Here is a 24,351-nt window from a genome sequence, read left to right as displayed (position 1 = left end):
ACTATTATGCATTATATTCTACATTATACTAGTTTTTATTTGTATGATTTACCATGCCTCAAGAGATTTCCCCCCCACCTCCCACCAAATCTCTTTGTACCTTAAGAATAGTAATGTGAAGCAAGCTTAACTTTCTTTTTTGAATCAGACCATTCTTTTGTTCCTTCCATAGTTCGGAAAATCTCTCACTTGCTTTCAGCAGGAGATTAGGTAAACATTCCAGTATTTGACTTACAGCTTGGCTAGAGATAGGAATAAGTTGTGGGATAATTTGGTATACCCATTCCTACTGTAGTTTATTGCAGCATGAGTTCACCAAAGGCATAGATGAAAGAGTAGAAACTTTACTAAGATCTATCTAAGATCTTTACTATGAGCTTTCTACTTTCTATGAGTAGAAAGCTCATAGATGTTTTTTGAGAGAAAACAAGAAGTAATTAAATCAGGCTGTGATCTGACTGTTAGCATCCTAGATGTTAGCTTTTAGCCAAGCAGACAGAATGAGTTTGAAATCTCTGACAATCAAAATTTGAATTTATGTGTTTCACCTTGTATCTCTTCTGAAGACCCTATCTTTCCCACAATAACCATCACCAGAAGCTTCTTGTCATGTGGCACTTCAGTAACATCAGCAAAATTCACAGTTGTGAGCACTAGGGTTATTAAAAAAAAAAAAAATGCTTACAGGATTGGTCTCAGAATAATTCATCACACATTCCTAAATTTTCAGTATGACACAGTAGAGCAAAGTAGCACCTAAATTCTTCTTTCAGCATCCTCGCCTCAGGAAGAAGGTTGCACAGCCCAGGCATGTGTACAGCCTATGTACACTCAATTAGCCTACTGCTAAGGCAATTGAGCCTTAGTGGCCTCACAGGCTGTGACCAGTCCACAGGCAGTGACAGCAACAATCCCTCCTCTTTCTCTCACTATCAGCTGCCTGGAGTGATGTAGTAGTGAGTGCAGTTCACTATTCCATTGGGGTTCTTAACCTTCTTCAGAAGAAATTATTAATTTTCAGTTGAGTGGTGCTTAAGTAAGGTCACTGGGGATCCCTAGTGTATTTTGTTAACTGTCCTAAAACTTGCTCCATACTCAGAGAACCAGTTTCTCCAGCATTTATGCGGACTAAGTATTTTCACGGCTACTCTTGAGAATCTGAGCCATAACACTAAGGTGCTTGTCTTGAAAAAGAAGTATGAAAAGGCAGTTTCTCTTTCCAGAGAAAGACCAGATATTTGTAGAATTTTGCTTATTGCTTCATGAACTTTTCATGTTAAGGAACTACTACTTTTAAGAGCAACAAAAGAAAGCAGGCATTTTGTTCCAGAGATTTTCCGTTCTGTTAAAAATAAAGTTTAAAAATAAAAGCCTAGCACAAGCAAATCACAGTTGTCTAACTCAAAGGAATGTGGCCAAACCAAAACCAGCCATGAGCTCAGCTGAACTAGAAGTCAAATCACGTCATGTCAGAAGGACATTTAAACACATTTGCATTTGTTATTTGCATCTTTTCAGCAGCATTTTTTAGCTCTTTGTTGCTCTTGTGATACTTACAGAAGTAACACTAGGGACTGTAATAAAGTACATGTGTTTTTCAGCAGGATTTCTTTCTTTTGCTGTGCTAATTTGTACATGGAAAATAGTCAAATACAATAGTTCATTCCTTCCAGGCTCTTTGGCATTACACTCCCCTATTATCTAAGTGGGTCTGTCTTGGATGACCACAAGTGCAATTAGGCTGTGAAATGAATATGTTTCTTGTTTACATCTGAATGTATAAAGCTTGACGGTTTCTCCTTTCATGTGTAGATAGGTCTACCTACTGCTGTGTCAGCTTGTCTGTCTCTAAAATTGTAGGTATATTAAGGGTTTTTTTCCACTATGAGATCCAAAGAACACAAACGTATTTTCATGCAGGATCATGTATACATACAGACTAGCACTTGCTCAGATTGGTTGGATGAGGTTGAACTGAAATGCAGAGTTCAGCTATACAAAGCTAGGATTTATTCACATGAAAATATCTCACTATTGTGGTTTGTGACCCATGCTGCCATACTTCAGATATGTCTATAAAACAAAACCATTTCTTATCGGAAGGACTAGATGCTACTTAGTATGTATGATTAGAATATCTTTCTATACTACTCTAGAATTCTGTATTGGGACATATTTTGCTAACATCTTCCTTCAGATTCTCAAAGTATAAAACTTATTTCTTTTTCTACCAAGTGCAGAAGCTTGCATGAGCTAAACTAAGGTTGTGTGATGAAAGTTTTTTTGGTTTTGGATTTTAGTGAAAAGAAGTCAGCACTTAATGTAGCCTTATTGAGCTACTGGTCTGCTTCACCAGTGTCACTAAAGTTTAACATGTTCTTTTAATGACTTTGCTAGATTCATAGGGCTGCAAAAGAATAATAAAAGAAGGTATGTCATAGAACACTGCGGAGTGTCTGAAGATTGGAATGTTGGTGACCTGTAGTCATGGATCTGTCAGCTGGACAACCTTCAGTGTTCAGAAGGTGCATGAGTCAATGTGAAGTCTGAGAAGGCCAGACAAATAATTCTCCAGAAGAGGAGTATCAGTCTCTGCATGACTAAATTTTTGCTGAAGCAATAAAATCTTAATCCCGTATAACTGTATCATTAGATGTCCAAATAAAACCTCATGGTTTCTGTTGCATTGTCAAATCTGCAGACATCAGTCTTAGTTCTATTGTTTTTCTGTAGCTATTTTCTTAACCTTGCAAGAAAACTCAGAATTGTATGGGAAAAAATTACATGTGGGGAAAATGGGAAATTGCAGTCTGAGGAAGAAAAAAGAATAGTAAGATCATTCTTATGGAAACAATTAAAAAGCTGAAGGTATTGGGAAAAAAAAAAAAAAAGAAAGGGAAAACATACCAACCACCAGGTGCTATGATGATGGAGAGCAGGAAAAAGAAAAATAAATTATTTGTCTCAGCCCAAGCCAAGGACAGTTCTAAACAAAGTCTTCTCATCAGGTGGAGAGTAACTAATCTAAAAATTGGCATTAAGTTTTTATTTAATCAGAATATTGTACTTAGTTTTGAAATAAAACTTCTTCCTTACCGTTGAAAAGGAATAGCTAATTTTTGCTGTGGGCTTTTCCAGCTTTTTGCATCACCTATGGACAGGTGGCTGGCCAGTTTTGCATACTCAAGGTGTTGCAACATGTTCTAACTCTTAGACATATGTTTAGGCAATGGGGGAAGTAAGCAAATTATATACATTTCATGGAGTGAGATCTTCTCTTAGGTGTGTTAACTCTGTGTAGTGTTGAATACAGACCAATAAAAGCCAAAGCTTAGTAAGAACTGACCACTTAGATGTCCTTCTATCTCAGGGAATGTAAATAATTTCATCATAGGTCTGAGATTTTCTATCATCCACCTTTTAAGTATCCTCTTTAGAATTTAATTCTATGTATGACCACCTTTTTTTTTTTCTGAAATAACTGAACTTTTCCAAACTACTTATAAAAATAGCTGAATTTGGATCAAATTAGAAGGGGAGGGAAAGCAGTCTGTTTGTTTATGAGATTTATTTATAATTTTCTTACCAGCATATGTAGAAGTCTTAGTAGTTTTGCCACCTGTGGATTTTTTGGTCACTGTCCTTCTAGCTGTGCAGAGAAATTAGTGGTATGTTCATTGATTCTACTGCACATTAATATTTACATTGTTTGTACTTTAGTCTTCATTGCCTTTATGAAATCTCTTCCAAAGCTTCAACCTTTAAAATTTTTGCTTTTCAAGAGGAGGTTCAGCAGAAGTAGAGGGATGGGTTGTGTGATAATGCAAGACATCCTGAAATAAATTCCAAGAGTCCTCAAGAAATGAGACAGGAAATTATATGCAACTTATAATAAATTCAAACTGTCGCATAACATAAATATATTCATTTTGTTTCCATATGAATATACTGTGTGGGTGTTGAATTTCCCCTTCTAGCTTTGTTGGATATAATCTAAGTCCCTGTTTGAAGTTTGCTAGTGTGTTGTTCACATTCTGTGCTGTATCAACAGAGCCAGATATGAAAGGAAATAAAGGAAGTAATAAGGTCTCCTACTGTTTTGATGCTGGCATCAGATGGGTGAATTATTTATTTATTTACTTACTTACTAGCTTATTGAAATTCTGTATTTCTTTGAGTCTGAATTGTTAAAAGCATGAGTTGCTCAGGGCAAAAATAATGGTACCTAAACAAGCCCAAGGCTATCTCTTTTATTCTAAATGTCTTTTGGATATGACATTTTCATACTTCCTGTAACTTTTTAGAAGAGAGAGGATTTTCAGGTTCCTGTGGTATGTCCAATATGTCCCTTAAAGGTCCAGCCATGTTTTAAAAACAGACAATCTGAATTAGCTGAAGGGGACAGAGAAGTATTGTAACAGAATTACATGAAACAAAAAACTTGAGTTGTTATGGCTTTAATTATAAAATTCTGCCACTCCAAACTTTAGCAGTCTTGTAATTCTCCAGAGAACTCATCCACCCATCAATGCTGGTAAGTACCAGGTCAAGAGGGAGCATCTTATCACCTTTGTTTGATCACCTTGTGATAAACTGAAGATATAGAGAGAAATGCATATCCTTTCTGTGTAGCCAACTGGTTGAAAATGTGGGTGTGTCATTTCTAATTTTTTTCTCCCTGTACAGCAAGGGAAAAAAATATTTTCATCATATGGGATTAGAGGGAATCATAAGAGGAGTAGCAGCAGCTTATGTCCTTGTCAGTGTTTAGCCAATTCCATGTTGGCGGTTCAATGTAAATGCATTAAAAAAAAAAAAAAAAATCTTATCCTTCCTTCCTGCTTTCTTTCCTGTCTTCCTGCCTGCCTTCCTGCCTTTCTTCCTGACATCTGCCTGTGTGCTTTCCTGCCTCCCTCCCAACCTACCTATTTTTTACATGAATATTTCCGTTTTGATTTTCATGCCTTCACTAAGGCTTAATGTTTCAACTCTTTATATGGCCCCTTGTCATTAAAATAAGCATATATATATCTCCATGACATAACTGAGGCCACCAGAAGAACAGGAGGTTTCATTTGTTCTGTATAAAGCTCATAATTGCGGATGTTGTCTGAAAATGCACAAATCTTTGGAAAGTTCTCTTCCTTTGTCTTAAATGCCTCCTCCAGATGACCAGGGCGTCATCTGCCTGTTGTAACCTATGTCACCTTGCCTTAGTCTTGTGATCTGCTCCAGAGGCTGGGATGCCCTAGGTCTGAGTAAAAGCCATGCTGATCAAAATCTGTGCTGATGCAACAATGTCTTCAAGCTCAGGCTTTAAGAACCAGGGTTTGTAACCCAGATAAAATGGTGTTTTGTGAGGGGACCCACTGTGGAACATTGTGATCTCTACCAAAGGTTATGTTAGGAGTGTGAATATATGAAGAATAAGGTCAGTTTACTGAAAAGGAAAATGGCCAATATAAATTTCTTCAATGTAAATGTCTTCTTCCTTGAAGACACGTTGGAGATTTCAGTGTCAGGTGCATATTGGCCATTTTTTCTTAAAGCTGCTGAGCACAGCACAGCCAGCACATACTTTCATTTCTCACCGCTTAGAAAACACTTGGCATACAGCAGGCCTCATCACAGGTTACAATTTTACTTTTCTCTCATCTCCTTACTGTGTGCCTTGTGTGCTTTTTCCCTGCCCACAGTTCTTGCTACGTGGAAGACAAACCCAAAGTCCTAGAGTGCAAGATGCACTTTTGAACTCGTGCTGTTGGGTGGGTTCCGAATTCTGGAAAGTGATTTCACCTATCCTGCATCTGAACCAGTCCTAGCCTTAAAAACCCTGAATCAATAAGGCGACAAGTCTGAGGCTGAGCCAGCTTGGACTTGCTCTGTATTGGATCACCCATATCACCCATACCTGGTGTTTACACCAGAACGGCAGGATTTAAATACAACAAAATGTTGTAACTTCTGTCTGTGACAGCAAGAAAGAAAACATTTGCATTCACATTGCTCTCCTGGTGCATTTTTTCATATGGGTAAGAGGGGTGAGAGATAGGACTGATCTGAGTCAGGCACTGTTATAAAATGTTACACAGAGTTCAGTGTGCACACGTTGAAGTGATATGGTGTCAGCTCCATCCTCTGCCAGCAAGCCCTTCCCCACCCCTCCAGCTGGCTTCTGCCCTTCTATGAGAAGAAATGAGCTCACATTTGGCACATTTCTCCTGGGACACAACTTCCAGTCCAGGAATGGCTGTTTAGCTCTTAATGTCCTGAGATGGCTGTTAATCGATTCTTCCCTGTGTTGCTGCACACTGGAAGCTGTGTCCTTCCATATACACAGCACAGCTATATGGTTTGCTGCAGGCATTGGGAATCCCTTGTGACTATGAGGACAGCACTGGCAATGTTCTTATCTTTTTGAGATTAATGGATATGTGGAGATACTGATGTAAGAGGGAGCAACTGTGTACAGCACTGAGACTACAGACACAGTGTTTTCAGGAGTTCAGTGTGACACTTCATCCCATTACTTGTGCAATAGCTGTCAAGTCATGGTTAGGAAGCGATGTGAGGTTACTGACCTCTCAATAAACCTTTGCTTTCCTGTGCAAAAAGAAAACATACTATATTTATAATTTTCTGTACCCCTAGTAATAAGTCTGTCATGCTGTTAAGAATAAAAGACAAAAAGAATCACAGCACTTGAAAAGGACTAAGACAGCAAATTTTTACTAATGTCCCTGAACTGAGCTATCTGTATGCACATCAGGTGTTTTCCTTTAGGGTAAAGAGAAATCCTCCTATTATACTTTCCCTTTGTTCACAGGAGCAGAATAAGCACTGGGAAACTGCAAAAGTATCTCTTCAATCCTCATCAAGGTGTCTTCCCCTATTTCTTTTAAGTGGTGGATGATTTGGGGCAAGAAGAAAGAGTAAATTTAAAACTATCCAGAAAGAGATTTGGATTTTTTTTTCTTTATTCCTTTTTAAGAGACTGAAATAATAAATCCTCCATTTATCTGCACTAGAAAAGTCTAAGCATAATTACCCAAAGTTCAGAATACATGTTCACATGCCTCTGCTCCTGTGCCAGGGCCTTCCTTGGGGTTTGGAGACATTCAGATCAAGGGTTTCCTGTGCCAGGGGTTTTCCATAGGAAATACTCTCTTGATCCTCTCAGAAGCCTTTTGCTTTGACTTGCAAGTAAAAAGGAGGCAAAAATTCCCAAGTTGACTTCCAAGACTGTGAAGCCTGGGGCAAGTGGGATGCTGCTGTTCAGCTCACAGTTGCATTCCCAGTACAAGGGAGCCATGAGCCTCTAGGGAACTGGGGAGAGAGTGTTCAAGCAATAGCCACTTTCACCTGATGGTCTCTGTGGCTACTTTTCTTTCCAGGTTGTTTGCCAGGGAATACAGTGTTGCAGGAGAATTTTTAACAGTTTTCCGTAGGCATCCATATAAACAGCACACAGTTGTTCATGACAGCAATGGCACCTGCATCCACTCAGGATCTCAGGTGCAGTAAACAACTCAGGCAGATTGGGTAAAAGGGCATTTTCTCTTTTCATCTTTTGACTTCTGTGAGAGCAGAACTTCTGGTACTTTGATAAGCATGACAGGTAGGCAGGATTTTTTGGTTTGTGTGGTCCTTCTGGAGGCTGGCTGGGTAGTAGGTCTGGTGGCAGAAGTCCTTTTTTTGCTTTTACATGGGATACAGACAAGACAATGGGAAGATAAACTATTTACCATACCAGCTAAACAGTGTTCATCTCTTCTGTCCCTAAAACTGACCTTTGGGAAAAGAAAATAGGTTGAAGTCCTTGGTTGCTGAGGCTGACTTGGGAACCTCTGGTTTCATGAGGTGTGTGAAATGGAAAGATATGTACTTAGAACTGAAGAACTATTGTCATGGGAAATCCTAGTGCTTCCAGGGAATCATGCTCCTCAGAAGGATGAGGCTTACCATTGTAAGCCCCTTTTTCAGTATGGTATAGTTATTCTGGAAGAGGGACACACTTTGGTCATATAGTACCATTTAAAATGATGTGCAAATTTTTGCCTAGATAAATTAAACATTTTCTTTCTGTGCATTGCAAACCTGATATGTCAGAATATTTTATGTATGAAATTTTCAAGATATTCACTTTGAAAAATTGCAACAGGTAGTCAGAAATATCTTCATGTTAACATTTTTTTCTGATGGTAATTACCAATATCAATTCAAATGGCTATGAATATGTTCTGCCTTGCCTTTTTTCAAAAGAAAGATATTTCCAAACAGTTTCCCACGTGGGCTTTAATCCAGCTGTTAACTTGGATGGAATGCAATAAAGATACATAATATCACACAAATGAAATCTTTTAAACTATACATTTACATTGGTTGAAGTTTTGAAATACATGGTTTTTATAAAGAGTTGAGGTTACTGGCCTTATCTGCTGCTGTTACACACCTAGGGAAGTGCTGGTAGCAGTTTCTTCTTGGTTCACTGCAGACAGAATTTCAGTACTGTGTGAAGTATATCTTTAATTTCAGTGACAAACTAACATCAAAGGATGCTCAAGGATTACTCAAAGAGGAATGTGTGGCTTGGCAAGAATTCATACAGGGATGCATTTAAACTTATCTGAAAAGTCTGGGCAGAAAGACCATTACAGAAGAAAAAATACTAGTTTTCTGTCCCTAACATAATTTTTACAGTAGCTAAAGGGAAGTTTAGGCAGTGGCCTCAGAGGAGCTTTGCATATTGTCACTGACACTTCATCATACCCTGAAACAGGGGGGATATGATAAGAACCAGATGATATAAATTTATTAAGCAAACCAGTGGTTCAAATTATCTGGGAAATAACTGGTCTAAATTCTGTATCAATGCTGTAGTCCAACAAGAGTTTAACTGCATTTTTCACTATCTGTATTGCTGTTTAATCTAGGAAACACAGTGGGTGCTTGAAAAAAGGACTTTAGCAGAATTTTACTGAAAAAGGAGGAAAACTGGATGCCTCAGAACCAGAGAAGAAATTAAACCATGTGGTCTGTGTTTATACATGCACTCTTCTGTGTGGTACTGACAAATAGCTGGATTCTGTAGGGACAGCACTGTTCCAAACAAAATTTTAAATTTAATTCCAACATGTAACTAAGATTTATTTTCTTAAGGTTGAAATTCTTTTAAAGACTTCAGGACATGAACAGAGGTTCTTGCTGCTCTTCATTTTTCTCCCTCTATGCACCCACACACATATGCACATTTATGCTTTTAAAAGCAACCTGGTTCTTATCAGGCATGCAGCTCCTAGATGTCCAGGTAGCTGTTGTGATTTAAGGATGTGTGACACTTGTATTTCAGGTAGTCTAAATTATTTCTGTGTACCGTAAGCAGAAAGGGTAGGAAGTGCCACTGAATATAACATGAATGCCTAACAAATCTTTAGTAAATTTCTATTAAACACTGAAGCTGGATTTTTTGAAGAATCAGGTCAGATATCTAGCTCTATTAGCATTGTCTGATTATGTCAGATTGCTTTTGTTTGTATTATGAAAATTCCTTTGTTTGACTTGTAGTTTAAAGACTTTTTTTTTTTTACTTCTGTAACAATCTTCACCTGAGTACCCTATCTACTGACAGTGATTTCATTTTTTACACATGATCCTTTTATCCCTACTGGTCCAATAGTACAAGCTGTTCCTCTTAGTTCTCATTAGACAGCCCTTTGGGAGTCCTCCTGCTCATTCCCACAGGAGCTGAGGTATGGGGTAGATGAGGTATGGGTAGATGCAGGATCACCATCAGATTAAGATGTGTATATTAAGATAATAAGGGATTAAATGAGATCTGGTTTTGATTAGTGCTAACAGATTTACTTGTTTATACTGGTAATCAATAAGCAAATTGCTTAAGGGTGGTATTTCTGACTTGATACTTTTGATCAGGGCATCCTAAGTTTTGTCTGGACAAAGAAATTGAATTTTTCTGGGAAACTCAGGCTGACATCCACCTAGAATATCTTCTGGTACCAGCAACAGGGCATGATGAGCCTTGATGACTGTATTTTGCTTCTTTGATATACACTGCCATTTTGAGAATTACCAATCTGGAGTACCTCTCTCAGAGTAAAAGATGGATGGATGGAACTGTTCTGTGATTGAACTGTTACTTAAAGAAAGATTTAAGTGGTGCCAGCTTTATTCTTTTCAGCTTTAAAGGTATATACTCCCCTCTACTTTTTTTTTCCCCATTTTTTGTTCCTTCTCTTTACTATTTATGACAGGAACTTCAGGGCTTTAAAAAAGTATTGTAGGAGTTCTTGCACTGCAGAACTCTTGATTGCTAAAGTAAGACCTTTAGTTCATTTTGACAAAAGTGGGTTGGAATTCTTAACTGCCTGTATAAACTACATTTAAAAAATCTATGCTAGACAATGAATTCTTAGCTAGTAATTGTTTATATATCCTTTGAAGCTGAAATAAATCTGTAATGGAGAGTTGTCTTCTGATTTGAAATTACTTTTTGCATATTGCTAGAATTTTAAGCTCAGTCTTAACCATGTAGCTCACAGGAAAGGAAAACATTCTACTTTCTTTAACATTAAACATGGATGGTGTTGAGATGAATTATGTTTATTCCACTTGTTAAAAGAAAACTTGGATTCTGTTCCAGATTGAGATCACAGGTTTTCTGGGAATATATAGGTCTTAAAGCAAATTTTGGAATGCAAGTAATAGGTTCACAGATCTCCTTTGAGTGGGTTCACAATTTACGTCAGAAAAACTTGGACCCATAGAATGTCTAGCTGCGCTGATGCCTATCATATGTGGTGGGGTAAGAGTACTTGGTTCAAGTGAGTTTACCTTACAACCCTCTTAAATTATGTCTTTGAGCTTTCAACCAGGGGTGAATGATCAGGTCATGCTCCCATCTGCAGTTTGAAGGTATTTGTTTTCCTATAAACAAACATGTATTTTAATTTTAAGATAATAAAATTGCAAATTTTCATTTTATAAAAATTCAAAAAGCAGTCGGGTGAAATAAACTAAGTAAGGTGTCATGTTTTCTCTTATCTCCCATATAAATCTAGAGATTGAGTCACATGTGGTCATAATCAGAATCTGATCACTTATGAAACTTTAATTTTTACATTTACTGCTGCAATTGCTGTGGGGTTTTTTGGTTTTTTTATTTTAATAAATGTAAGATAAAATGAGTGTGTCAAATAATTGTTACACACTCATTAGTCAGGCCCATATTATCTCTCACAGTCTGAATTAATTTTCTTTTTTGCTCATGAATAAAATTATTCAAGGCTGAATTATTTAAGGTATACTTCACCATATTTAATTTCTACTACTCAGCTTCACTGAAGGTGAAATTACTTCAGGGTTATCTCTGTGTCTCAAATAATCCCTAATGTTGCCAACAAACAGGAGGTCCTGGATGATGGTACAGCATTGCTAGCTGGGCAAGGGAGGGGATTGTCCTGCTCCACTCTTCTCTGCTCCCCTGGTCTCACCTTGAGTGCTGGGGTCAGTGTTTGGGTGCCACAATATAAGAAAAACATGAAACTATTGGAGAGTTCCAAAAGAGTACAACAAAGATGGTGAAGGGCCTTGAAGAGAAGCCAAGTGAGGAGCAGCTGAAGTCACTTGGTTTGTTCAGCCTGGAGAACAGGAGGGGAGGGGAGGTCTTACTGAACTCTACAACTTCCTCATGAAGGGAAGAGGAGGGGCAGGCACTGATCTCTGTGGTGACAGTGACAGGACCTGAGGGAATGGCCTGAAGCTGTGTCAGCAGGAGGTTTGGGCTGGATATCAAGAAGAGTTTTTCACTGAGAGGATATTTGAACACTCTAAGAGGTTCCCCAGGGCAGTGGTCACAGCACCAGCCTGACGGAGTTCAGGAAGCATTTGGACAATGCTCTCAGGCACATGGTGTGACTCTTGGGGTGTCCAGTGCAGCGCCAGGAGTTGGACTTGATGTTTCTGATGGGTGTTTTCCAACTCACTATCTTCTGTGATGCTATGAAAGCCAAAGCTGACCTTTTTAACATGGGCCAGCAGTGATTCTTGCTGATGTTGCTCTGTTTAAGGTGTACCTTTAAAGTGTCCCTCATATTGTTGTTTTCTCTCATTAATTTCAAGTGCAGTTTGAACTGCTATTCACCAGGTGCTGGTCCACAGTCCAAGTAAAGTTTTGAAGGAGAACACTGCCTATCTCTAAAGACATAGGCATTTTTGGTGCAACTTTGCTAGATTAGTCAGTTTTTCCAGCAAAACCACATTGCCCACTAGGGACAATACCTATCTAAATGGTTAAATCATTTGTGTTCTTATGAATCTGTGTTAAATCATTTGTGTCCTTATGAAATGCTTCTGTGGTGCTCTTGTATGAATGAAAATAAAATTCTGAATACAGGTATGACTGCTTTGTTTGAGACAGGTACTACTATATATTTATGACTTAATCCTCAAAGAGCTGAGCATTTCTGCATCCTTCAGTGCTGTTTCTCTGTGAAGTTTTTTGAGCACAGCCACTGGCTTTAACAATAGCACAGTCTAGGTCTGCACCTGATGTTGGTAACTTCTGCTCTTCAGGGAATCTGCATTTTCTTCTTTAAGCTAGCAGTTGGGAAAACTGTCCGGCAAGTTTCATAGACCTTTAGACAGAGAAACAGTGATAGTTCAAATTCCTTATGGTATGAAGTGCATGAAAGTTATTATATTGAATGCCTTTTTAGCACATTGATTCACTATGTTGTGTTTCAATTTTTCCTTAGGAGCATTTTGGAAGGTTCCTTTCAATATGCCTTTTCATAGCTTCTAACACAGCAACAAAACTTCAGAGCACAATGTCTGATGTCTATAGTACTCCATTTCTTAATCAGAAAAGATCCTTTGTCTCACTGTTGTTCAAAGAGCTGTCTTAGAGCATTCCTCACTAGCCTCAAACTGAGATGAAGTAGGATATTCAAAAGATGAAAGTGAATTCATACACCATTCACTACTAACGTACTGGTTGTCAACCAGTAGGCATGCCAGAGAGGAACAGATTTATTCAATTTATTCAATACTTTTAATAACCAAGATGATATCCAGGAAAAACAAAAGTTAAGCTAGCAGCAGTGGTTATGATGCTTAAATGCTTTTTTCCTGATTAATTTTTTTTTTCCTTTTCCCTCTCAGAGCTCCAGAATAGCTCGCTCTGAGGAAGACCGAGACTCACTGTGGGATGCCTGGGGTTCGTGGAGCGAATGCTCACGCACCTGTGGAGGAGGGGCTTCGTATTCACTGAGACGCTGCCTGAGCAGCAAGTAAGTGGCTGAATGGTTTTTACTTTATTGATGGAAAAATTCAACCTACTTATATCTGTCAGGCCATAAGAAGTAACCAGTGGAAGTGTTCACCTACATTGAAATTTCCACCTCATAGTCAAAAAATTAGGGTAATGTTTGTTTTTTTAAAATTTGTGCAAGAAGCCAATGTGCTTGATAAGGCAACACCCTTTAAAATATAAGAAGAACCCATGGAGATAAAAAATGGTCTGTACAGCTTAAAAGGCTGTTAGCTCCTGAAGCTGAACTTCCACTTTCAGCATTTAAGCAGTAAGAGCTGTCATGCAATTGTACTAAAATAACAATAATTCACTACATTTAGTACCCCACAGTGTCAACCACCCTGACTATAAAAGCAACACATTGATCAAAAGAGGCTACTTTCTATATAAGAAAGAGTAGCATTTCTACAAAGGAATAAATCCCATCTTACAAATTAAATTTTAGGTAGGAAGTATTCAATGCCAGTAAGGCCCCTCCCAACAAACAGAGATAAAATGGTCTGGTACAAAGGCGAATTCTGGGCTCCCAGTCAGGCACCTGAGATTTTATTCCTACCCAGTTACTGGCTTGCAATGGAAAAAGAATGACTCATTTGATATCTTTTCCACTCTGTATTTTATGTAAGTTTTACCTGCAAAATATTCTAGCAAATATTATTTATATCTACTTTAGGAAAAAATTTACCTCCAGTAAACATGGTATATGTGATAAATATGAATAGATTTCTGATAAAGAATATGAAGGGAAACTTCAGACCCAACCTTTATGGCTTACTGCCATCTATGATACCTTATATACTGTAGGATAAAAAAATCTAATACAATTTTCCATCCTGCATACTTTCTTCCATATTTTTATTCATGTGCTTATAAAACTGATGTTAATATAACAAACAGCAGCCATACAGTCCAAATAATTTCCTCTGTCTGACATTTTAATATGTGATGTTGTTTAGTGAAGACCGGAAACAGCATAAGGCATTAAACCATAACACCAGTATAGGATATTGTGTATTTTAGTTTTATCTGTGAAATCTCTTAGTAGCCCCATTTATTAAGTGGACTGTGTGCAGAAATCTGCTGGAAGCAAAGATAGGCAAAGGCATCTGTTGAAATAAGTGGAAAACCAGTACTTTACTATTGCATTCCCATGGATTAAAAAAAAATATATATATTTTAAATGTGGGACCAGATTCTAGAATCTTTTAGTTTCATGGCCAGTTGTGATTCTGCATTCACCTCAAAATCTGAAATTTCAGAGATAGGAACTTAATTTTCATCTTAGTATATAGTTTTCCATACTTAAAAAAAAAATTAATAACCTTCAATATGTTATTTTAATGTAAATATGAACCCAGACATACCAGGAGATCTGGGGAATCTGAGCAATAGGAGCTTTCTCTCCTCCCTCATGAGAACTGTCTCTGTAGGTTCTAGAGGGAAAATCTTGCAGTTCCAAATAGTAGTAGTAGTTATCACAGTATGTGACAATGTGAGTATAAACATTTCTTCTGGACTCCCTTTGATTCTTTTGCTATTCAGGATGATCTGAAACTTAACATGTGGAACGGGAATAACCTCATAAATTGCATGAAATGAGGTTTCATACAACACCTTACTATTGTACCTTCAGGACACAAGCAATGCTTCCTGCCTTAAGAAACCAACCACAAACTAAGACTCACTCAGACATGGAAACCTACAATTTCTGGGATAGGAAGCAGGGAGTTAATTAGGAATGTGGCTTTGGGTAGCCAGTAGCAATAAATCATAAATAGTAACATTTGTCCTGGAATTAGCACTCTTTTGAATGTGTGTTAGTTTTTCATTTTTCCTGGTCTATGTGCAATTGTTAATTAATTAAAGGGTTTAAATTATTGATTTTTCTGCTAAGCAAGCATTTTAAGCTGCTAAGGCAAACAGGGAGCAAGGTAAAGAAACTCATTGAAGGTTTCCAAATATGCCTGTTCATATGAGTACTTCAAAGTTGTCAAGGCTTGACCAAAATGTCCATCTCTGAGGGATAATTTCTTGGTCAGTACAGTTTATCTCATGTATTTGTTGTGTGTAATTTCACTGCAGCTTGAAGGAAGATATTAGATTCTTCTGGCAAATGAGAACTGGCAGCACATTTAGAACACATTGGAACAAATTAATCCTAAATATTTCTCATCCTGGGAGGAATGCTTATAATGCCTTGTATCTTTTAGTTCTGTATGAGATTACTTTCAGAGCATCACATTAATAGTGAGACCCTAGTGCATATACTTTGAAAAAATGCAAATACTAATTGCCCATTCCAAAACACCATTATTATATATTGTTAAATAAAGGAAACCAGCTTTCTTTCCAGCATTTTTTTTTTGCCAAAGTTATTTTTGTGCTTGTGTTGTTTGTTTTGGGAATATGTTTTGTGTTAGTCCTTCACAGCTGTGATGAAAGAATGGAAAGTGTTAGTGAAAAATTCTGTATTCTTATGTTTTAAACAGCAAAAAAAAATCAGGGTAGTGGCTGTTTAGCAGCACATTTCATCAGAACAACTGGTTCTGATTATGGTAAGGACATTATGATATGCCAGTCACACAAGCAGACAGGGGTTGTCAACCCAAGTCAGTTTTATGTCCTCATGCTGACAACAAGCACTGGGTCACTCCAAGGGCAGAATAAACCCCAGGAAAATAAAGTTTTATTAATTAGAGTACCTAAACTCAAAGGATTAGACTTTTCATGCTCTTTATTCACATTAACTTTTTAAAACTTCTGATACTGTTGTTATTTACACAAAAGGATAGACCCTCTTTAAATGTTACTGGGTTTTGCCTCAGCTCATTTAAAGGTGAACCTCCTAGACTAATTATATATTAGGTGGAGGGATAAGTATTTTTATCATTTTATAATGTTTTGCCCTTCTGTTTGCCTATTTCTTTTTAATGACCTGCCATGTAGCACTACTCATGAAAACCTGTATAGAGGAGAACCATAGACTACTCCTATTTTTCTTGCTGGCCAAACTACCAACACTTGAGCTTCTATAGGGAACTAAGTTTTATTTGCAATGGCTTTTTTGGATACAGAGATTATGGAAATACAAGTAGAGAGGCACTGTATTATGGGCTTTGCCCTCTTGCTTTGAATACAACCCTTATTTGTTGCAGCAAGTAAGAGTTGATTGCGCAGTAGTGCTGGCATTTGTCATCTAGCATAGAGATTGATAATAACTCAAATACCTTCCATCCAAGTTTTAGTATGTGTCCATATTGATTCAAGCAAACTCAAACAGTAGATCAATAGATATCTGAAATAGTAGATAAATTAGATATCTGAAATTCATGTGTATTTATTTCCTGTACCAGGATACATTTCCAAATTGTAAAAGAAATTATAAATTCTCTTATTCATTTGTTCACCCATCATGATCTTAAAATATTCTGTGTTTTCTGGAATTCTATTTTACATATTGATGAGTACTACAGTAAGAGTGATACTATTTTGCTCTGTCTAGGCTTGGCAAGAAGATAATTGTGATTTTTTTCCCCATCATCTTCCAAATTCACTGTCACGTTCTTTTAAAGTTAGGCTACGTGTAGCAGAAGATAAGCATGTAATAGAGATTTCCAGACTTTTTTTGCTCATAGTAGCTATGTAGTCTATTTTTAAAACTGTATAGAACCCCTTCATGTTTATGAAAAAACATGAAGCAGAAAATTGTTTGAGTGTACAGCAGAGGGCTGAGATAGTTATGCAGTTCTAAAGGATCAAAATTTGAGATCATCACCCTTACCTCTGGGAAATAATGTATAAATTTCTGAAGACAGTGGAGGTTTTCCACCATTACATGAGGGATTTATATTTAGTAGCAGAAGAAAGTCAGCATTAACCTTTTCCTGACAAATTTCCCTCAGTATAAAAATGTCTGAGATTTAAAAAAAAAACAACAAAAACAAAAACAAAAAAACCCCATCAACAGAACAAAACAAATAAACAAAGAGCACAAATTTAAAAAAAAAAAGATAGAACAAATGTGAGAGAGTTAATCCCAGCATTGTTCATATCCTTCATGCTGTCTGTGTCACTTACTGGAACATATTTTTCTCCCCTTTTGAAATACCTCCCTTTCCTTCTTCACCTGATGACTGTCTTTTGGTAATACAAGGGAACCACAAATATGAAATAGCCTTTCTGCTAGCTCAGCATGCTAAATTGGATTAAATTATTTACTTCTTTGGTTGTTCAACACACTGCTGTTGCATTCTGCAGAGTGAAAACAATAAATCTGCATAAATGACTCTCAGCTGTATTGTTGTTTGACTTGGTTCATAAAATAGAAACCAAGAGACACTTTTGAAGGTTAGGTTTAGGAAACTAGCTAAATTAGCTTAAATTAAGTCAATTTTATGATGTGCACATTTTTCATAAGACAGAGAAAGGGCCAAACATAAATTAGATTTTTTTCATAAATGAGTAATATTTTCTAATTTTGATCACACATATTGTTGATTTACAAATCAAACATCAAATCATTTCTGTTTGTCAGACAGTGATATAATCAATGCATGTTATTCATGTTAGTCCAAAGTTAAATAAAAGAATAAGAAAATGTTAATAACATTTCTTACTGGTATTGTAAACAAGACATATCAAATGCTGCATATGAGAAAAAATGATGGTTTAAGTTTCATCTTTACACAAATTTGATACCAAAATATTGGCTACTGTTGTTGCTTCAGAACTGAATTTAGAATGTAGTTCCAACAAGTGGCTGTGACCCTTATTTTCAGGCTGCATTCACAGTCAGCTGTCGCAGAGGCCTTGATTCCCAGAGATTCAGAAGTTTTCACATCTAACACTGATAAAAGGTCCTTTAAACTTTCTGAATGAAAATTACTGTGGTGCCGTTATGTAGGTTGGAGGTTGCTTCTTTAACAGATAGAAGCTAACATATATTACTGTAATTATTGTGTAATAATATAAATGCAGCCTGCTCTATCCTGGTTCTACTATATAAGCCAGATTAGGCTTTTAAACCTTTATTAAATGTTCCTATATTGGCCAAAATGATCAGTGAAAATACTTTAGAATAAGCCCTTTTCTAGTTTAAGGTCTGTGGAATAAAGAGCAAAATATTTGTGCATAAATGCTATCAAAGTTTTTGAACACATCCCCAAAAATAAATGGCATTCTGTTGAAGCATACCACATCAATCATGAAAAGTCAATGTCATAAAATTCTTAGGTGACCTGGACTATGAAATTATTTAGGAGGATGTTTCTCATTACCTTGTATAAAACTGTGTCTGTATGTTAATGTAGTATATTGCTTCCTTCAAAGACCTTCAGGATACCAGAAGTTTTGTGGTTTTTTTTGCTTTTGTTGATACTTCTAGATAGCTTACTCTGTAAAGGACATCCTCCATGATATATATAGTGTATGATTCCAAATAGTTGGAAGAAATTTTTCGTTTCTTTAGTTTGTAAGGGCTTCTAATTAAGTTTGTGCAGCCTAGCAGGATCTTAAAAGGAATTTATTATTCAATTTACTCTGTGATTAGTGAAATCTCTAATTATGAGAATTTGGAACCATTTTCTGGTTTCATTTGGTGAAGAAATTATTGAAAATTTTTGAGAGAAATTGCAGTTGTAACTCTTTCTAATGGCAGAAGCAGCAAGCAACCTCTCTGAGTCAACATGTCAGTGGTATCAGAAGCTGCAAATTTCACACGAAGTAAATCAGCATTGCAATCTGTAGAGCGACTGCTGATGGTCTTCAGAAAACCAGTTAGACACACTGTGCTGGGTGTCCTAATTTCTGGCTTCAGTGACTCTGATACTGATGTATCTAAAATTGTAGACAGTGCTTTCCTAGTGCAGTTTCCCTATGGAATCCCTTGCTAGACCTGACACAGAGATGTCATGTATTGGTGTTTTGGGTGAAAAACTGGTGTGTAGTAGGATGAACAGTACTCAGCATTGTAGTTACAGGTGTGTGGTGGATATGGGTTCCATAAATGCATTTCTCTGTTGAGAAGAGGGCTACGAAACAAAAATGTCTATGAAGCCCTCACTCAGGTGATACACTGTTCATATGTCTAGGTTCACTGGAAGAGCTCTCACCTATTCATAAGTCTTTCAATAAATCTGTTCCTGAACTTAAATCAAAAAGAATTAAATCAGTCAGACCTTTGTATATGTATATTATATATACATATATACATATTTGTATATGTAGAGTTTTTGTAATCCTTAATTCCAGTAAGGAATTTAAGATCTGATTTTCTGAAGATCAAAGCACTAGATTGTACATAAGAAATTTCAGTGGAGGTGGGCTAACACACATGATTTAGATGTTGGTGCAAACTTCCTCAGAGAAAGGAGAGCTTGTAATCCTGTTCAACACATTTGTTTTATAAAGACCAGCTGCAAAACCTGGATTCTGCTCCAATTACTAGAATGTTCAGATTTGGGATTTTAGTACTTTTGGGTCTGCATTATGTTCTATATGGTATATTTGTGATATAGCACAACAGGTGAGTGTTTATATTGTAGTTTTTTCCACTTGGTTGTGAAGAGATTCCTCATCCTTGTTTTGCTGAAAGGCTTTTATTTTTTTAATTTTTGCTTTTCTGCCTTTCTTGCATAGTGAAAAATATTCACAATTGTAATTGCTTTCTCTATATCTGCTATACATGTTATATGTGCAAATCTAAAGTTAAAGACACTTCTTAAAATATTCTTAAGAAAATAAAAAAACCACTGTGGTGATGAAAACATATGTGAGACTAACTGAAAGCACCCTGACAGGTTTTTTAATATTTTCCATTTTTTTCTTAAATTGGATCTTTGTTATCTTAAGTGGACTACCCAGTCATATTTTTGTGAGTTTAGGGCATGTTATTTAATGCCAGATGTTACTTAGAAAACAACACTAACTTGGAATGAGATAAAGAAATACTTGAAAATAAAAATTTACCTGAAGGATACCATGCAAATTGTATCAAAATCTTTTTGATAAATTCTAATAAAAATATGTCTACTAGTCAATGAGGTGACTGGCCTCGTTATGTAAGGAAATTTAGTTAAAACATGACTTTCCCCTTGTGAACCCATCTGCAACATTCACATTCCTGATCTTTCTTCATAGGAGAGGTGTTTCACCCCAGTAATTAATTTTGTGACCTGGATCTGCTTGCACAGCTCAGATGCTGTCTGTTGCTGGGGATGCAGACCCAAGCACAACACTCCAGATGGGCTTTCATGAGAGCATAGAAAAGGAGAGAATCATCTCCCTTGACCTGGTGGCCACGGTTCCCTTTATGCAGCCCAGGATAAAACTGGCTTTCTGGACTGCCAGCACACATTGTCAGCTTATATTTTTCATCTGTCAGTTTTGCCAAGCCCTTCTCTGCTCTTGGCCAATTCATCACTCAGTCTGTACTTATAATGGAGATTGCTGCCATGCAGGATCTTGTGCTTGGCCTTGTTGAGCCTCATGAGGTGCACATGGGACCACTGATGCTAAATATAATAACAGTAGTTACATCAGAATTATTGATTGTCTAATACCAAAATTGTGGAAAATGTTATTTATAAAAAAAGTTGGCCTTTTATGAAAAGTCTGCCTATTTATGAAGAAGTGGCCCCAGATCAGTACACGTTTTTTATTTGCCTTGCTGGTTTTCTGCATACAGTGATTGAGGTATTTTCCTGGTTGTTTACCTTTTTGATTGCAGAAGTAAGAATGTTTATATGATCTGTAACTAAACCTGCCAGGGAAATTTGGCTTGTGCATCCATGCCCACTTTTCTTGTCTCGAAGTTAACTATTTAGGTAACTGTTCTGGTATTTCACATTTCAACATGCAGGAACTTGTAGGAGACAGTTTTCTAAACACAGAGAATTAAAGATTGCTACAGATGCATGGCAAAACATACAAGTGCATCTCAACAACCCATGATGGCAGGCAAAGTGCTTGTGTGATGCCTTTAGAGGCTACCTAGAATAGAGGTTAGACAGTGTCAAAGGAATAAAGTAGGTATTTATTGAAAAGGCCTTTAAAGAATACACCTTGGGCAGTATAAGAGCCCAGCCATGACTACACCCAAGATGGACCCAAGATGGACTCCTGGTCATGAGTTTTCACACTTTTATAAGTTTTGGTCCATTTACATATTGGGGTTAATTGTCCAATTACAGCTTCAGATTATGAAGTCCCATCCTCCAGACTGCTCTCCTCAGTTCGCTGTTGTTTATACATTTTTGTCCTGAGGCTGTAACTGTGTCCTTGGTCTCAGGCTGGAAAGAGATTGTTTTTTCTACCTAAACTGTGAGGAAAACTTGCTAACACTTTATATGAAGTTCAGAGTTATATACTAATGCAGTACAGAATCTGGAATATACGAAAGCTAAAATTTAAGACATCATGTGAACAAAAGGATATGGAAAAATATTTTAATTTTTTTGAAAATTATTGTCAATTGAGTGATTTAGACATGAGTTTAGCATACCCAAGCAAATAGTTCCAAAAAGTAAACTCCTTAAAGTCAATGCCATCCTGATGCATCTTTCTTGCTCATAAGGTGTTCAGGGCCCTCCTCAATTTCTTTACAGGAAAAAGGCTATGCTGGAAGAGTAAAAGAGACTGACCATTCCTCAAAGAAGCACAAACACAGAAACTGTATTGAGGGTGACAGGGCGTCATAACACTGTGACAGATTTGGAAAAGAGGTGAGAGCAACTGTGTGAAGAAAGGGAGATAAAAGATTTTGTTATCTCCATGTGTGTAGCCTGGCTTCATGCCACAGCCTGATTAAGATCCCGTGGGAAAAGACAGATCCACAGCATACTTATCTCACAAATACCGTGTAGAAACCAGAATCTGTCCCAGAAAAGTGGCTATGAAGGGGTGTGAAAATAAACTAGTTGGGATTATTTAACATTGCATCAACTTCCAAACCCTGTAGCTGCATCAAAATTCATATGCACAAAAATAATCCACCCATGGCTCATACTTGCTTTATGTGCAGACTTGTTTCTTAAGTAAAGCAATTCAAACTCTGATGACTGCTCAGAGTGGCAGGAGTTGATGAGGTCCTCCTCTGAAAATCTCTTCATAGGTTTTGGTAATTACTGATAAAGGCAACTTTGGCAGGGGGTTGCAGTTCATTCTGGCTTGGATCTTTGCAAGGTTTCTAACTCTAGCTGAGCACAAATACACATCTACTTGAGGCCTTTGAGGGGGGACTTGAACTAAGTCTGTCTACAAACTGGAGCCTGGAGGGGTTTGGGTTGTTTACATTAAGAGAAGAGAATATTTTAATATATTAAAAGTTGTTAACCTCTTTCAGAAACTTTACTGGAAACAAGTGACTAAGTTTAAGAAATGAAACATGATTCCCAACAGCTTGCTTTTCTTTCATATTCACATGATAATAATTCCCTGTCAAGCCAAACCCTCAGCTACCTTTTTCCACTGAAAAATCCCCTGCAGTGTAGATAAGAGACGGCTAGAAGTACTGCTTACTTCTCCCACTCTTTTTGTGCTCTTTCCTCTTGGCATATTGGTTGACTTCTGAGTTTTCCTTCTGGCTGTGTGTACTCCTTGTTGGTAGGCGTTGTCATTTATATCCTGAAGAGATCAGAGGATAAATGATGACTGTATCTCAAAACACAGGCTCAGTAATCTGCCATGATCCTTTCTTGCATGCTAAAGGCTCAGTGCTCTGGAATTCTGCAAAGTGTCCATGCTGAGATATGCGTGCAGATCCCATGAGTTTGAATTCCAAAATAGCTGCTTGTACTTAAGAGAGTCTGGAATACTGAGGTAGGGTAGATCTGATACACAAACTGTGTTGCAAATCTATTGTGCAAATATATCATGTAAGACTGAAAGCTGTTACCTGCTTTTGGCTGATGGGTGATAACCAAATTCCGAAGTAGGGTCTTGCTGAGGAAGCAAGAGGAATTTTCCAAGAGTGTTTCCTGTCTTCCTGAATTATAAGAGCACTAGCTGCATCCAGAATTGGATGAAAAAAACCTCATTTTATCTGAACATCCCTGGCCATTAGCCAGAAGAAGAAAAATGGAATAAAAGAATGGAATAATTGTTTTTTCATATATCTAATGAGAGAACTTATTATTTTCCCTAATGCAGAGAATAACTGAAAAGTAAGTAATTATCTATTTCAAAACAGTTTTCCTGAAAATTCAGTAGTTCTATGATTAATCAGTTATAGTAATTGAAATTGTGCTAATAGCGAGTCTGTGTAAAGCAAAGTAATGTCTGATAGGTTGTGTGGCATTTCTAAGAGACACATAGGGCAGGTATCAAGCCTGATGAGCAAGCTATTCAGTGTGGTAAATAAGGCCAGCACTAAATCTGCCTGTATTATGCATAATTTACTTCTTTATTTACCAGCTATCATTTGCAAAGTACCGTTATTGAATGCAATATAAACAGGTTTCCACAGTGTTTTTCTGAGCTTGTCTATATTGCTTAGGAATGACTGGAATAGTGTGTGGGGGAAGGCGTGTTGTTTGGGTATTTTGTTGTAGTTATTGGGTCTTTTAGTTGAGTTTTTTATTTAATAGTCTATTATGAATATAATTTTTGTTATTGTGCTGCCAAAACCAATTTTTTTTCTACTGCTAGGTACACTGCGCATTTTTCACTTCTGTGCATGGCTGAGATCAGAACTCATTGGAGTCAAATATACAATGCTACAAAATCACTGAATTAATGATAGTGTTCGTGATTAGTGATTTTTCTATTATGCTTTTAATTTTTATATGCCAAATGCTACAACACAGAATGTGTTATCTTTCCACTTAGATTTATTCTGAAAATATGAATTGGCTTACTTACTTGTTTGTCTCCTCTTGTGATCATTTAGACAACTGTAGTATGTAAAGGACTACTGGATGAATTTCATAATTAAATCTTATGGATAATGAAGATAGAGGGGATGACTTCAATAACTTAAAGGAAACTTGTTCCATTTATTTTAGAGTTAACTCAGTATGAGAAAA

At 37.0% G+C, this 24,351-nt stretch overlaps 1 protein-coding gene across 4 annotated transcripts in view; it reads left to right on the top strand.

Moving 5' to 3' along the window:
• Positions 1-24,351, top strand: part of ADAMTSL1 (ADAMTS like 1) — a 389,105-nt gene that overhangs the window by 217,665 nt on the left and 147,089 nt on the right. For all 4 annotated transcript variants that reach the window (XM_085567914.1, XM_085567913.1, XM_085567916.1 and 1 more), the window contains one exon: positions 13,180-13,307. In XM_085567914.1, coding sequence (XP_085424040.1) covers positions 13,180-13,307 — 128 coding nt within the window. The remainder of the gene's footprint in view (positions 1-13,179; positions 13,308-24,351) is intronic.

This window comes from Lonchura striata, chromosome Z, assembly GCF_050655825.1.
Source record: "Lonchura striata isolate lonStrDom1 chromosome Z, ASM5065582v1, whole genome shotgun sequence".
NCBI classification, from domain to species: domain Eukaryota; kingdom Metazoa; phylum Chordata; class Aves; order Passeriformes; family Estrildidae; genus Lonchura; species Lonchura striata.
The sequence above is the reverse complement of the archived record's forward strand: the minus strand, read 5'-3'. Positions and strand labels throughout refer to the sequence as shown.